The sequence below is a fragment of the Salmo trutta genome, chromosome 9, assembly GCF_901001165.1.
Source record: "Salmo trutta chromosome 9, fSalTru1.1, whole genome shotgun sequence".
NCBI classification, from domain to species: domain Eukaryota; kingdom Metazoa; phylum Chordata; class Actinopteri; order Salmoniformes; family Salmonidae; genus Salmo; species Salmo trutta.
Genome location: NC_042965.1, coordinates 11335950 through 11349787, shown reverse-complemented (window position 1 = coordinate 11349787; position 13838 = coordinate 11335950). Strand labels below are relative to the sequence as shown.

Below are 13838 nucleotides of genomic sequence, written 5' to 3'. Positions count from 1 at the left end.
TTCTATTGGATAAATTCAGCTAGGTCTATCCCCGTTTCGTTCCGTTTGCTTCAGTTCAAGAAACTTTTTCAACAGAATGGGTGGAATGAATACACCCCTGATCACCCGCACACACAGTTCACTTTCATAGCAGCCACATACATACAAGCTTATTAACTAAAATGGATCAATTGAAAGTGTGGGTTCACAGCTCCAATCCAGATGTGTTGGTCATTACTAAGACGTGGTTAAGCAAAAGTGTTTTGAATACTGATGTTAACCTTTCTGGTTATAACCTTTTTCAGCAAGACAGATCTTCTAAAGGTAGGGGAGTGGCAATCTTTACCAAGGATCACCTTCAGTGCTCAGTTGTCTCCACCAAGTCTGTCCCCAAACAATTTGATTTGCTGGTTTTAAGCGTTAAACTTTCAAATAACTCTTTGTTGACTGTTGCTGGGTGTTATCGTCCTCCATCAGCACCGGCCTGTACCCTACCTGCCCTAAGCTCTCTCCTGGCCTCTTAGACTAAGTCTGAATTTGTCCTGCATGCTTAAACCACGTGACCAAGTCCTAAAGCAATGGGACTCCCTAAATATTTCTCAGATTATTACCAATCCCACAAGGTATGACCGCCCCATTATAGCTGATTATAAATCCATAATAATACATATATTATCACCTAATGTTGTGTTAGATCTTTTTATCAACTTAAGTTCTTGTGAACATTATAAGTTTTGAACTTCTATTTGCTATTTATGGCCTGTAGGCCTCATTGACCTGAGCACATACAACTGTTTTTTGAGTAAAAAAAGCATAATGTATGGATTATTTTGACTTTAACAAATACTCAGATGAAAAATATTGTGCTATCTATCACAGACTACTTTGTGTCAAAGTTGAACAAGGACTCTCTCCTCCTCACCAGTGTCATGATCAAAGATATGATCAAGAGCCTCACATACAGTATATCGTTTGGTCAATGTGCTGCCACAGAATGAATTGTGAGCAAGGCCTCAAAAAAGCTTTATATACCAGAGCTGCAAGAAAAGTTCTATATATTATTATAACAATGTTGCATGCATGTGGAGGTCTGGGAGAGGAAGTGTGTCCATCTGATGAATGAGCATGTGCCTGAACTCAATTTTATACACTAATTGTAGTCTCACCCATTCATTTCTAATGACCGGAGATTTTTGACCGTGAACACCACAGGTGTACAAAAGTTAAATAAAACACCCAAAATGTTTTGAAAATTATCAAAATGTATTTTGTGTGTTCAGATGCCGTGTGGACAAAGTCATGGAACCTTATGACAATCAGATTAAATTAACTACATTTCTCAGAGAGAAAACTTGTAAATTGGTCCAATTCGACCGGAACACAGCAAGAGGTTTAATTGGGTTTTGAGAAGGTGACACACTCTACTAATGAATGATCGAGAGAGGCTTCAGTGCACTGCTTACATTTGCAATGGAAATAAGGAATATACAATATAATAGAAATTACAAATATTTGATACACTGTTATTTGAGGTTTGAAAGGGGTTAGAATGGACTACTGATACCTCACCCTAACATTGTTTGAAATTGTCTGACTTTACGATCATTATTCCGAGATTATTCCTCTTTAAAAAGCATCACTACCCATAAATCTCTTTCTCAGACATCTGTCTCAGACACGTACGGCATACGATACATCAGAGAAACCGCAGTCGCTTGAAGGGTCTGGGAAAAACCTGTGAAGCTCTGTCTCTTTCTCCTCTCTCTCCCTCTCTTTTTCTTCATCTCTCTTTCTCTTTGTCTCCTCTTATCTGTCCACCTCCCTTCCCTCACCCCTCTCTCTTTCTCCGTTGAACGGACACGCAAGTTGAGCTCCAGCTCCACTGCCTCATACTCCAGGCCGGGCTTTCTGTGCGGCCCTCCCCTATCCACAGTGCAGTCCTCTCAGGCTTTAGGTACAGCTCTGAGGAAGAGCAGCGATCTGCCGTCTGGATACCAGGGATGCTACACACACATCATCTATAGGACGGAGCCCAGACTCAACACACACTCATTGGATTATAGCGTTGGCATGTAGCGTTTCTGCTGCAGGGAGGCTGAGGCAGAGTGATGTGTTACGGTTAGCTCTCCATCTGGTGTGTGTGTGTGATTTGTGTGTGTGTGTGGTATGTGTGTGCGGTAAGCGCGCACCCCACAGCTAGCCAGTCAGCCAGCCAGCCAGGCAGCCAACCAGCATGCTACAGTGTGCTCCCCTTTGTTCCAGCCTGTCGATGAAACCCTGCTGGTTGTGAGATTCTGGACAGCGTCTGGACCTACTGCCCCTCCTCCAACCCCATCCCTCCCTCCTCTCATCTATCCCTCTGTCTCTCCATCCTTCCCCTGGGCAGACATGGGCCTGCTATCCAGACTGCTCTTCATCCTTCTCCATGACTGGAATTATATCTCTTCTATGGACTGTATACTGAACCTCAGACACACACATCACTGAGAGACTGGGATTCTGTGTGTTGTTGTGCATATGTGTGGGTGTGTATGTGTGTGTGTGTGTTTGTCTTTGTCTCTGTTTTGGTGTTGTCTGTATCGTATCCAAACCTAAGGGGCAACCTCCATATTCTCAGTCTCTGCTGTGATTTGAACTGTTGCTTGTATTAGGGGTGCTTGGGCTTCAACAGCCTGGTGCAGGGTTTTGGGCTAGGTTTAGGTTCCAGGACTATACGCCCCTGTCATTCCTCCAAAGGTTTGGACAGTAGGACTATTGAACACGGAGGGGGGGTCTCTGGGATAGGATTCAGGACTCTAAGCCCCTCTGGTCTCACCTTATCAGGGTGTCTGTCTTGGGTTGGAAATCAGACTTGTGACTTGGCCCCTCTCACTCTCCTACTGGCCCCTCTGCACCAGTATGAAGAGTCACCCATGCGTCCACTCGGGGCATCTCAGCATTGCTGTGTGTGGGGAGGCAGACCCCGGGCCAGCAGTCTGCGCTAGCCCCCTGAAGCGCCTCCGTACTGACCCCCTGCCCACCTGTCTCGCCCCCCCAGAGGAGGCCTATCAGAAACTGGCCACTGAGACGCTGGAGGAGCTGGACTGGTGCCTGGACCAGCTGGAGACCCTGCAGACCAGACACTCAGTCGGCGAGATGGCCTCCAACAAGGTAAGGACAAGAACCTTTTACTTATTATTGTGTGTCATATTTAGTTGCGTTTGAGTAAGTCTTTGTTTTAAAAAAAACATGGAGATGAGATCTGTAGCAATCAAGATTGTTGGCTTCCCACGCTGGAAAGTTCTGTTGAGGTACTGTAAGGATTGACTGTCCATCTCTTCCCACATACCTGTGCATAAGTGTTTTGGAACAACACTACACTACACTGCAATGCATTCGGTCCCTCTCAGCTGGGAACATGACTCTACTGTATGGAGTGACCATTGACAGGTAGCCTAGAGGTTAGAGAGGAGGAGGGCCTGCCACCAGAGAGTTGCCTGAGTTGGGAGCTTGACAGCTTTTCAAATGATGTTGTGTTCTAGCCAAACTGCCATCTTGGATTCATACTTGGATTGATTGTGAGAAAGGATACAAGGAGAGGGAAGTGACTTTAGACTATTGAGATGCACCCCTAGTACCCCCATTCTCTCGATCGCTAACTTATTCACTCACTCACTCACTCACTCACTCACTCACTCACTCACTCACTCAGACCTATTCCTCCTCCTTCTACAACAGCAGTATCTGTACTAATACTGGTAATGATATAATGATTCATGCTGTCTTTCACATGGTATGGGGAGATCCCTTGTATCAGTATCTGGAGCTGTATCTAGCGTTATCATGCAGGGACGGGAGATGTGCACGGAGAGTGCTCAGCTCGGCTCTCTCCAGCATGGGCCTGACGCCCTGCATGCTGAGCAGCTCTGGGCTCTGCTGGAGAGGCTGCCTCCCTGGCTGATGATGTCACACCCCATGATGTCACAATAGGGTAGATGGGCTTGGCGCAAGATAAAGGAGAGGCAGGTCGGACAGACAAAAGGACACAGTCAGACACCGATCCTGTGGCTGTAACACTTGCAGATGGTAGTACAGCCACAGACAGACAGATATGCATTGCCCCTATACAGGGGTGAGAAACACAGGCTATACACAGGCTATTTGTCACCCTGTCGTATATATGAGCGGCTAGCACATACAGCTATCCCTGGTTTCCATAGCAACACACCTAGTTGGCTTGCCGTCTCACTCCAGTGAACACACACACACACACACACACACAGGACAGACAGACGGGCTATGTTTCTCTCCGAGAACACACCATGTACACAACTGTCACTCCTTCTCTGTTATTTTCAACCTATGACATGGCTATTTCTTGACTAAAACATCAACATCAAGTATTTCATTTTGGTAATACAGAGCAGTAGCATTGGGTACCAGTATCATCCACATACCATTGTCTTATTTTGTGCTGTTTGTATTCACTACATACAATTATAGCAGCTTGTAACATGTGCATTAGCTATACACGGCTTAGGTAAAACGTAGAACACAAGCTGGGGAGGTCAAAAGATGTAGATGGTGGAATTGTATGTATTGGTGACATCACTGTTATTGTGACGAGTGATCTCATTCGCTGGACCCAGCTGGCCTCGAGCATTATATTTAACCTACCTATTTGATGATGTCAGTATCACATGCCATTATTGTCTCTGATCCACCCTGAAATTGTAGAAAGACATAATGGGTATTGGTATTTGCAAGGGGCATGTTGTATTAATAAGGGGCATGTGTGCCATTATATAGCATTATGTTGAATATAGCATTATGTTGTACACTGTGTGTACGTGTTGTACATGTTGTTAGCTTTTACATACACACACTTTATTTTCCTTCACCAAGGAAAGGGAAATCTGCCACCAAAATAAATGTTAGAGATCAAAAAATAGCTCCAGATATGAAATCCATTTTGACTGGGTCTATATTCATTAGGGAATTGCTAAAGGTGTGTGTTTCAAACCTATTTGCTGAGTTAACAATAGCAGACTGCCTAGCTAGCCGGCCTGTGTGCGTGCTTGCCTGTTTTTTGGACCTGTGACGGCCTGTTCCTAGTCTCCTGGACACAGGCGGATGCGCTATATCTCTCTTAACGGGAGACCAGCAGTCTCAGCTGCTCCAGCGCTGCTACCCACAATGCCTTCAGGGATCCAAGATGGAAGGTAATCTGAGACATGACTTGTCCCAAAACAGCCAAAGCAATTATAGCGTCTCTGTATGCTATCTACTGAGAGGGTATTTTGATTGGTCCAAGGCTTGACTTAATTGTTTTAGGTAGGAAACGTATAGTGTTGTAGTCTTTTAGTGTATGCCCCACCAATCTAGTTTACAGTTAAGGTGGCATGTTTACTTAAGCAAATCAATTAGCCTGCTCTCTTTTCCTCTGTTAATGCCTTTTAATGTGTTCTGACTACCGTCCGTCCATACTGCATCCGAGCTGCTTCATAAGTACACATACAGTACAGTGTTCATGGACCCAACCCCAGTTCAGAGAAAACACAGCCAGGTTGTTGCTGATCATAAAAGTCAGGACCAAAGACATGTACCTTATGGCACTCTATTCCCTATATACAGATTGTCTATCTTAATTTGATCACTCTGTTGTCGCAGAGCAATTTCCTGCGCTGGTAGCGTATCAACCCCTACAAAAATGGCCATTAATTATAATCCACATAATAATCCACATGTCCTGTTGCTGTAGGACTATTTTCTTAATGCAAGAAATTGGTCAAATTAAGATACCAGATCTGGCCTGCCAAGTGGCGCAGTGGTCTAAGGCACTGCTTTGCAGTGCTAGCTGTGCCACTAGAGATCCTGGTTGGAGTCCAGGCTCCGGGATGTCCTTGTCCCATCGCGCTCTAGCGACTCCTGTGGTGGGCCGGGCGCATGCATGCTGACACAGTCGCCAGGTGTACAGTGTTTTCTCCGACACATTGGTGCGGCTGGCTTCCAGGTTAAGTGGGCATTATGTCAAGAAGCAGTGCGACTTGGCTGGGTCGTGTTTCGGAGGACACACAGCTCTCGATCTTTGCCTCTCCAGGGTCTGTACAGGAGTTGCAGCGATGGGACAAGACTGTTACTACCAAAAAAACTAAAGATAGGCCTCATGGTCAAACAAATAGAATACAGCATCATTTATGACCCTGAATGAAGTGCCACACAGTATTCTCTGTGCTGTACTAACTGTCCCATTCAGACATGTTCCAGACAGCCCAGTGACTGACCCTCGCGCCTTGTGCAAATTGAATGGGATTTATAAATGTATTACACATATTCTTTTCTGTGGTCTTCTCTGACTCAACTCCCAGGAAATTAGCCTGAACTACCTTCAGTGTGAATATTGCATGACCAGGATGAGACCATCGCCGCTTCCAGCAACAGTGTCCCAAAGATTACCTCAGCGAGATGACACATATCAAGAGGACACTCACACTCATGACACACAACACGCAGTAGTGCCATCAAACACACACACACACACACACACACACACACACACACACACACACACACAGGCTCGGGTAGGAAACTGATAGTGTAGTAGTCTTTTGTCTATGCCCCACCAATGTAGTTTACAATTAAATACTTTCAGGTGCCATGTTTATTTAAGCAAATCTATAGCCTGCTCTCTCTTCCTCTGTTAATGCCTTTTAATGTGTTCTGACTACCGTCCATCCATACTGCATCCGAGCTGCTTCAGAAGCACACATACTCTGGTGCTGTATTAGTGTTGCAAAATGTCAATAAATTCCCTGGTTTTCCAGAAATCCTGGTAGGAGGATTCTGGATTTCCTGTTTATTCCCTCCTGACACACGGCATGCAGTACTAACATCAAACACACACACACACAGACACGCTTGGCTAGCAAATCAAATCAAATTTATTTATATAGCCCTTCGTATATATCAGCTGAAATCTCAAAGTGCTGTGCAGAAACCCAGCCTAAAACCCCAAACAGCAAGCAATGCATGTGAAAGAAGCACGGTGGCTAGGAAAAACTCCCTAGGAAAAACTCCCTAGCTTTCCAAAAACCTAGGAAGAAACCTAGAGAGGAACCAGGCTATGAGGGGTGGCCAGTCTTCTTCTGGCTGTGCCGGGTGGATATTATAACAGAACATGGTCAAGATGTTAAAATGTTCATAAATGACCAGCATGGTCAAATAATAATAATCATAGTAGTTGTCGAGGGTGCAACAAGCACGTCCGGTGAACAGGTCAGGGTTCTGTAGCCGCAGGCAGAACAGTGGGAACTGGAGCAGCAGCATGGACAGGTGGACTGGGGACAGCAAGGAGTCATCATGCCAGGTAGTCCCGAGGCATGGTCCTAGGGCTCAGGTCCTCCGAGAGAAAGAAAGAAAGAGAGAAAGAGAGAATTAGAGAGAGCATATTTAAATTCACACAGGACACCGGATAAGACAAGAGAATACTCCAGATGTAACAGACTGACCCTAGCCCCCCGACACATAAACTACTGCAGCATAAATACTGGAGGCTGAGACAGGAGGGATCAGAAGAGACTGTGGCCCCATCCGATGATACCCCCGGACAGGGCCAAACAGGCAGGATAAAACCCCACCCACTTTGCCAAAGCACAGCCCCCACACCACTAGCAAACTGATAGTGTAGTCTTTTAGTTTTCCAGAGATCCTGATTGGAGGATTCCGGATTCCCTGCTTATTCCCTTCTCATTTCTGGAATCCTCCAACTAAGATTTTGGGAGAAGCAGGGAATTTATTGAAAGTTCCCGGAATTTTGCAACCCGAGCTGTACCCAACCCCAGTTCAGAGAAAACCCAGCAAGGTTATTGCTGATCATAAAAGTCAGGACCAAAGACATAGGATGTGTCCCAAATTGCACTCTATTCCTTAAATACAGATGTTCTATCTTTATTTGATCACTCTGCGCCGCAGGAAATTCAAATCTGTAGTGTATTCTACTTTTAAGAAGACTTCTAAAGTTTGTAATTTCCACTTTCAATTGTTGGACTTGATTAGGCCCTAATGAAAAATGTATCAACCCCTATAAAAATCCCCATGAATTATTATCCACATAATAATTCACTTGTCCTGTAGCTGTAGGATTTTTTGCCTACTGTGAGAAACTGGTCAAGTTAAGATAGCAGATCTGTAGTGCACTACTTCTGACCAGAGGACAAAGCCATGGCCTCATGGTCAAACAAATAGAATACAGCATCATTTATGACCCTGAATGAAGTGCCACACAGTATTCTCTGTGCTGTACTAACTGTCCCATTCAGACATGTTCCAGACAGCCCAGTGACTGACCCTCGCGCCTTGTGCAAATTGAATGGGATTTATAAATGTATTACACATATTCTTTTCTGTGGTCTTCTCTGACTCAACTCCCAGGAAATTAGCCTGAACTACCTTCAGTGTGAATATTGCATGACCGGGATGAGACCATCGCCGCTTCCAGCAACAGTGTCCCAAAGATTACCTCAGCGAGATGACACATATCAAGAGGACACTCACACTCATGACACACAACACGCAGTAGTGCCATCAAACACACACACACACACACACACACGGTACAAGCATACAGTATGTCCCCATCCCGCTGCACTGCAGAAATCAAAGAAAATGTTGAAAATCAACTTATCAGAGGAATTACCTCCAACCTCAACCAATCACACAGAGAGATGAGCTCACTCTGCTCCAGCCCAGCCAATCAGCTCTGGTGATCAAGCGCATTGTTTTCTCCATCCTCTCCCTGATAGGCTGGGTGTGTGTGGGTGAGGGCAGCAGCCCGTGTGGTTAACATAGGAGTGTGTGTGAGAGGCAGAGGCAGCCTTATTTCGAAGTTGTCGACAGGAGAGCTTCTCTCTCCAGGACCACCGGCAGCATCCAGGCATCCTCCTCTCACCTCATCTATTATTCACACATCCCAGTAGTGACTTTAGTGTGTGTGTATGGGTTTTACTCTGAGTGTGTTTGTCCGTGTGTGCGGGAGGATGCTCTCATCAGAACCACGGGTAGCCAAACGCTGTCCCCAGCTTCCCCAGAGCGCAGCGCTCCAGTCAAGATCCCGGACTATGGCTTTCCCCATGCAGAGGAACGACGCAGAGGAAGAGGCGGATATGACTGACTCTGTTCAGTGATTGGACCTGCAACACACCTCAAAGCCCCTCTTATTCTGGGACTCTGCTCTCGCTGTATTGAGCTGCTTTTGCTGGAGGTGTTGTTTCTGTTCCTCTCCCTCTTTTTTGGCGGTTCCGTCGTTCTGCACTGTAGCTGGCTCTAGTCCGCCTGTTCTGTTTATATTTGGACCACACATTACGTTTTTTTTTTCAAAATGCCTGAGGTCAACTACCTGCACTCTGTGTCCTGGGGATTTCTAAAGGTAAGACGTGAGGTGGATTTTGTTATTCTAATACCATTAATATATATTTTTCTGATAAAGCAAGTCGTCATTCCTCCGATGAGGTGAGAATGATGTCATTGCCCGACGAAGGAAAAGCAAGGCTTGTCCCTGACAAACCTGTGGACTTTGTTTATCAGAGCTGCAAAGAGCGAGACAAACGTGTTGTTTGACGTAGTCCACCTGTATTGCTGGTGTTATTAGTTAAATGGTTGTATGGCTGGGTGTGCAGTCTGTGGCTCTGATATAGATAGCCGGCAATTGTTTTGATGCTCTTACTGCTGGCTGCATGTTCACATGACTTATAGCTTATAGCATACAAGGGCCGTTTTTTTTTTGTATGAAAATGCAGGGATAGAGATATGCTGTATGTGAAAGGTGATCGAGTGCGTTGGTAAATATTTATAGGGCTGTATCAATGGCAGTCACTTTAACAAAGAGTCTTATGTCAAAGTCCAACTGCACAGTAAGTACTATGGGTTTATAATGGCCTCTGATATTGATCTATATTGACCATTCACATACATTATGCATGCTGGCTCCCTAACGCGGGCGCCACAGTTGCCAGGTTGAGAATGAAATGTAAATGTGTGTGCATTTAGATAGTGTCAGCACCACAGCCTTCAGCCTGGTTTTGCAAATCACTGTTGTTTAAGAGTTCTCCTCCACCTTCCTCTTATTGTCCTCCGAATCAAAGGCCACATCTACATTTGGGTCTGCCACTCCAATCAGGAGAGAGGGAGCGAGCGACGCAGGGACAGAGGGAGCGAGGGAGAATGATAGTGGTTGACAAAGAATTGGGTTACTGATGACATCAGAACTGTGGCTGGTGGGGGGGGGGAGCGGGTATCTCACCTGCTCTGTACCGCTTCCAGCCTCTCAACTGTGTGTGTGTGTGTGTGTGTGTCATAGCATGCTGTAGTAGTATTGATTAAAGTGTGGAGTCTCATAGTGTCTGCTATTTCCCTTCTAAAATACTTTTCTGCCTTTATAAATGACTTTGGACCTCAATGGCAGATATGGTCAGAGTGAATGCTCCGATATGTGCTCCAGAATTCCACCAACTTTGTCCCAAGTCATACAAAATCATGAGTGACACATCCAGTGCAGAATATAACTCAATTTTCTCCCTGTTTTACTACAAATTCTAACCCCTCCTCTCTGTGTTTGTTTGTCTGTGTGTTGTGTTCCAGTTCAAGAGAATGTTGAACAGGGAGCTCAGCCACCTGTCTGAGATGAGCCGCTCTGGGAACCAGGTGTCGGAGTTCATCTCCAGCACCTTCTTGGGTGAGTGACCACAGTGACCACTGGGGTCCTCCATGCTCATCCGGGACCCTGTAGAGAGGCAGGATCTGTGTCCCAAATGGCACCCTATTTCCTATATAACCCAGTACTTTTGACCAGGTCTCATAGGCTGTATTTTGTGTTGTTAATGCAGACAGTTTGGACATCCCACTCACTGTCTCTTATTCTATGTTTTTGACACATAGTCTCTTCTTTTATGTGTTTGACACAGACAAGCAGCACGAGGTGGAGATGCCAACTCCGCAGACGCAGAAGGAGAAGGAAGACAAGAAGAACAGGCCCATGTGTCAGATCAGTGGGGTGAAGAAACTGCAGCACAGCTCCAGCCTCACCAACTCTAACATACCCCGCTTCGGAGTCAAGACAGAGACAGAGGACGAACTGGCTAAGGTGGGCAGCAGTGGGAGAAAGGGGGAGGAGAGGGAGTGGGGAGGAGACATGAAGAGAGAGGGTAAAGGGCAGAAAAGTGAGGGACAGAAAGAGATTGATGGGAGGGAAAGATTTAGAGAAGGGGTAGAGAAAGAGGGGGAGACAGATAGAGCAATGCTCTTCAACAGATGTCTACTACTGTATGTTGGTGTGTGAAGGGTTGGTTTCCCTTTGCAGGAGCTGGAGGATGTAAATAAATGGGGCCTTAACGTTTTCAAAGTCACTGAGTTCTCTGGGAACAGGCCCCTGACCGTCATGATGCACACTATATTCCAGGTAATCATCACATTTGATCTGCTCTATTTTTGTTGATTGTACTTCCATGACTACGAGAATACAAAATAATGTTGTTTTGTTTTTCTTATAGGAGAGAGACTTGTTAAAAACGTTCAAAATTCCACTCGACACCTTTATAACATACCTGATGACCTTAGAAGACCATTACCATGGCGACGTGGCCTACCACAACAACATCCATGCTGCTGATGTCACCCAGTCCACTCACGTGCTGCTATCCACCCCCGCTCTAGAGGTTGGACCCCTCAATCAATCAGTCAATCCATTCATCAATTACATACTTCACTTTTTATTTGTCGGATTGTAACGGACAGATTTCCGGTTGCTGTTATTTGGTGTGTTACTCACCATCTTATCATGTTTGAATGGCTGGTGTGACCCTGTACTCTCTTCTCTGCTGTTCCCAGGCTGTGTTCACCGACCTGGAGATCCTAGCTGCCATATTCGCCAGTGCTATTCATGACGTGGACCACCCTGGAGTCTCCAACCAGTTCCTCATCAACACTAGTGAGTCTGAGTACAGGCCTGACTTAATAGCTACGTCAATGGCTGTCTGGTGCACACGCATGCACGCACACACACATACACATAAAAGCCGAAAACGAAGACACATACACACGCGCCCACCCCTACACACATGCACGCACACTCAAATGAACTGTAGAGATCAATGATGGATGCCCTCTGTCTCTCCTGAGCATCTGGGTAAAACACTCACGAGATTCAATCCACCCATGTGCACACACACCAGATACCCTCCTCCCTCCCAGCTCTGGGACAAATGCTTGTTCTTGGAAGCTCTAAGTACAGCAGGAATTGCTGTATTTCGGTTGGTACTATAATTCCACCACATACTGTAGAATACAGTACCAATTAGTATAGTGTAAACACTAGCTTCATTACAAGTGGAAATAGTGTCCTTATTCTACAAATGATCGACCTCTACAGATCTGTTTAAGAGTTTAAGAGATTCTCCTGCACTTTTGTATGCTTTTTAATTGGTAGTTCTGAAACCAATTGTCTACGACGTCACATATGTGCACCACGTCATTGCTCTCTCTCTCGCTCTGCTGTGTGTGCATCTTGCTAGCTGTCACTCAAATGGCGAGGGGCTGAAGCTCATTGGCTAGAACTCAAATTGCTAGGGGGCTGGCCCACGTGGGGAAAATGGCTCAGCACAGCTTCCAGATAAACAGTCACTTTCAAACTAGGGATTTCATGGCTAATTGATGTAAGACTGTAATTGTGCTCATATTTTAAGCATGTTTATAAATTGGGTCGTTCTGAATGCTCGTTGGCAGAAAGATGTGGTATATGAGACAATATACCACGGGTATGACGCAAAACTACTTGTTTACTGCTCTAATTACGTTGGTAACCTGTTCATAATAGCAATAAGGCACCTCAGGGGTTTGTGGTATATGGTCAATATATCACAGCTAATGGCCGTGATATATTGTCGTACATTCAGAACAGCCATATACCACACCACTTCGGGCCTTTTTGCTTAAATGAATTACACATTCACACATCAAGCCCAAAGCGGGAGGTTTAAAAAATACTTAGTAGTCTCCAAAGTTCCGCAGCATGTGTTTTAAAAGTATATATTTCTGTTTTATATATTGACTGGTGACGCAAAGGACCTCAACAACACCTCTCCATCGAACCCTGTTTTGTGGATATAATATCACATTATTTATGTCAGGGTACAGTATGTGTGTTTGTCCCCCAGACTCGGAGCTGGCCCTCATGTACAACGACTCGTCCGTCCTGGAGAACCACCACCTGGCTGTGGGCTTCAAGCTGCTTCAGGAAGAGAACTGTGACATCTTCCAGAACCTGACCAAAAAACAACGACAATCACTGCGCAAGATGGTCATCGACATTGTGAGTGACTGGATAATCGTCAGTAACCAATAGGAACGTCTGTGAAATAGTCTCCACATCAGCTTAGAAAACGTCCATGGTTGTACTTGATTGCTTCTGTTAACTTCATAGGGAAGTTCTGTTCTATTGCTTTGTCCCAGCCAGTATTGTGACAGCCTGTGTTGCGTCTCTGGTGGTCCCCAGGTCCTAGCGACTGACATGTCCAAACACATGAACCTGCTGGCTGACCTAAAGACCATGGTGGAGACCAAGAAGGTGACCAGCTCTGGAGTTCTACTCCTGGACAACTACTCTGACAGGATACAGGTACTGCAGAACATGGTGCACTGTGCGGACCTGAGTAACCCCACTAAGCCCCTGCAGCTGTACCGCCAGTGGACCGACCGCATCATGGAAGAGTTCTTCACCCAGGGGGACAGAGAGAGGGAGAGAGGCATGGAGATCAGCCCTATGTGTGACAAACACAATGCCTCTGTTGAGAAGAGCCAGGTACCCAAACACACCAGACACATTCACAAAC

General features: G+C 45.6%; 1 protein-coding gene across 4 annotated transcripts in view; it reads left to right on the top strand.

The window, feature by feature from the left end:
- LOC115199866 (cAMP-specific 3',5'-cyclic phosphodiesterase 4D) overlaps nt 1-13838 on the top strand; it is a 175951-nt gene that overhangs the window by 160053 nt on the left and 2060 nt on the right. For 3 of the 4 annotated variants that reach the window (XM_029762378.1, XM_029762379.1, XM_029762380.1), the window contains exons 6-13: nt 3017-3129; nt 10594-10687; nt 10917-11095; nt 11312-11410; nt 11502-11666; nt 11839-11938; nt 13164-13318; nt 13502-13807. In XM_029762378.1, coding sequence (XP_029618238.1) covers nt 3017-3129; nt 10594-10687; nt 10917-11095; nt 11312-11410; nt 11502-11666; nt 11839-11938; nt 13164-13318; nt 13502-13807 — 1211 coding nt within the window. Of the gene's footprint in view, nt 1-3016; nt 3130-8883; nt 9383-10593; nt 10688-10916; nt 11096-11311; nt 11411-11501; nt 11667-11838; nt 11939-13163; nt 13319-13501; nt 13808-13838 lie in introns of those variants that run through there. The other variant, XM_029762381.1, reaches the window with a different exon arrangement.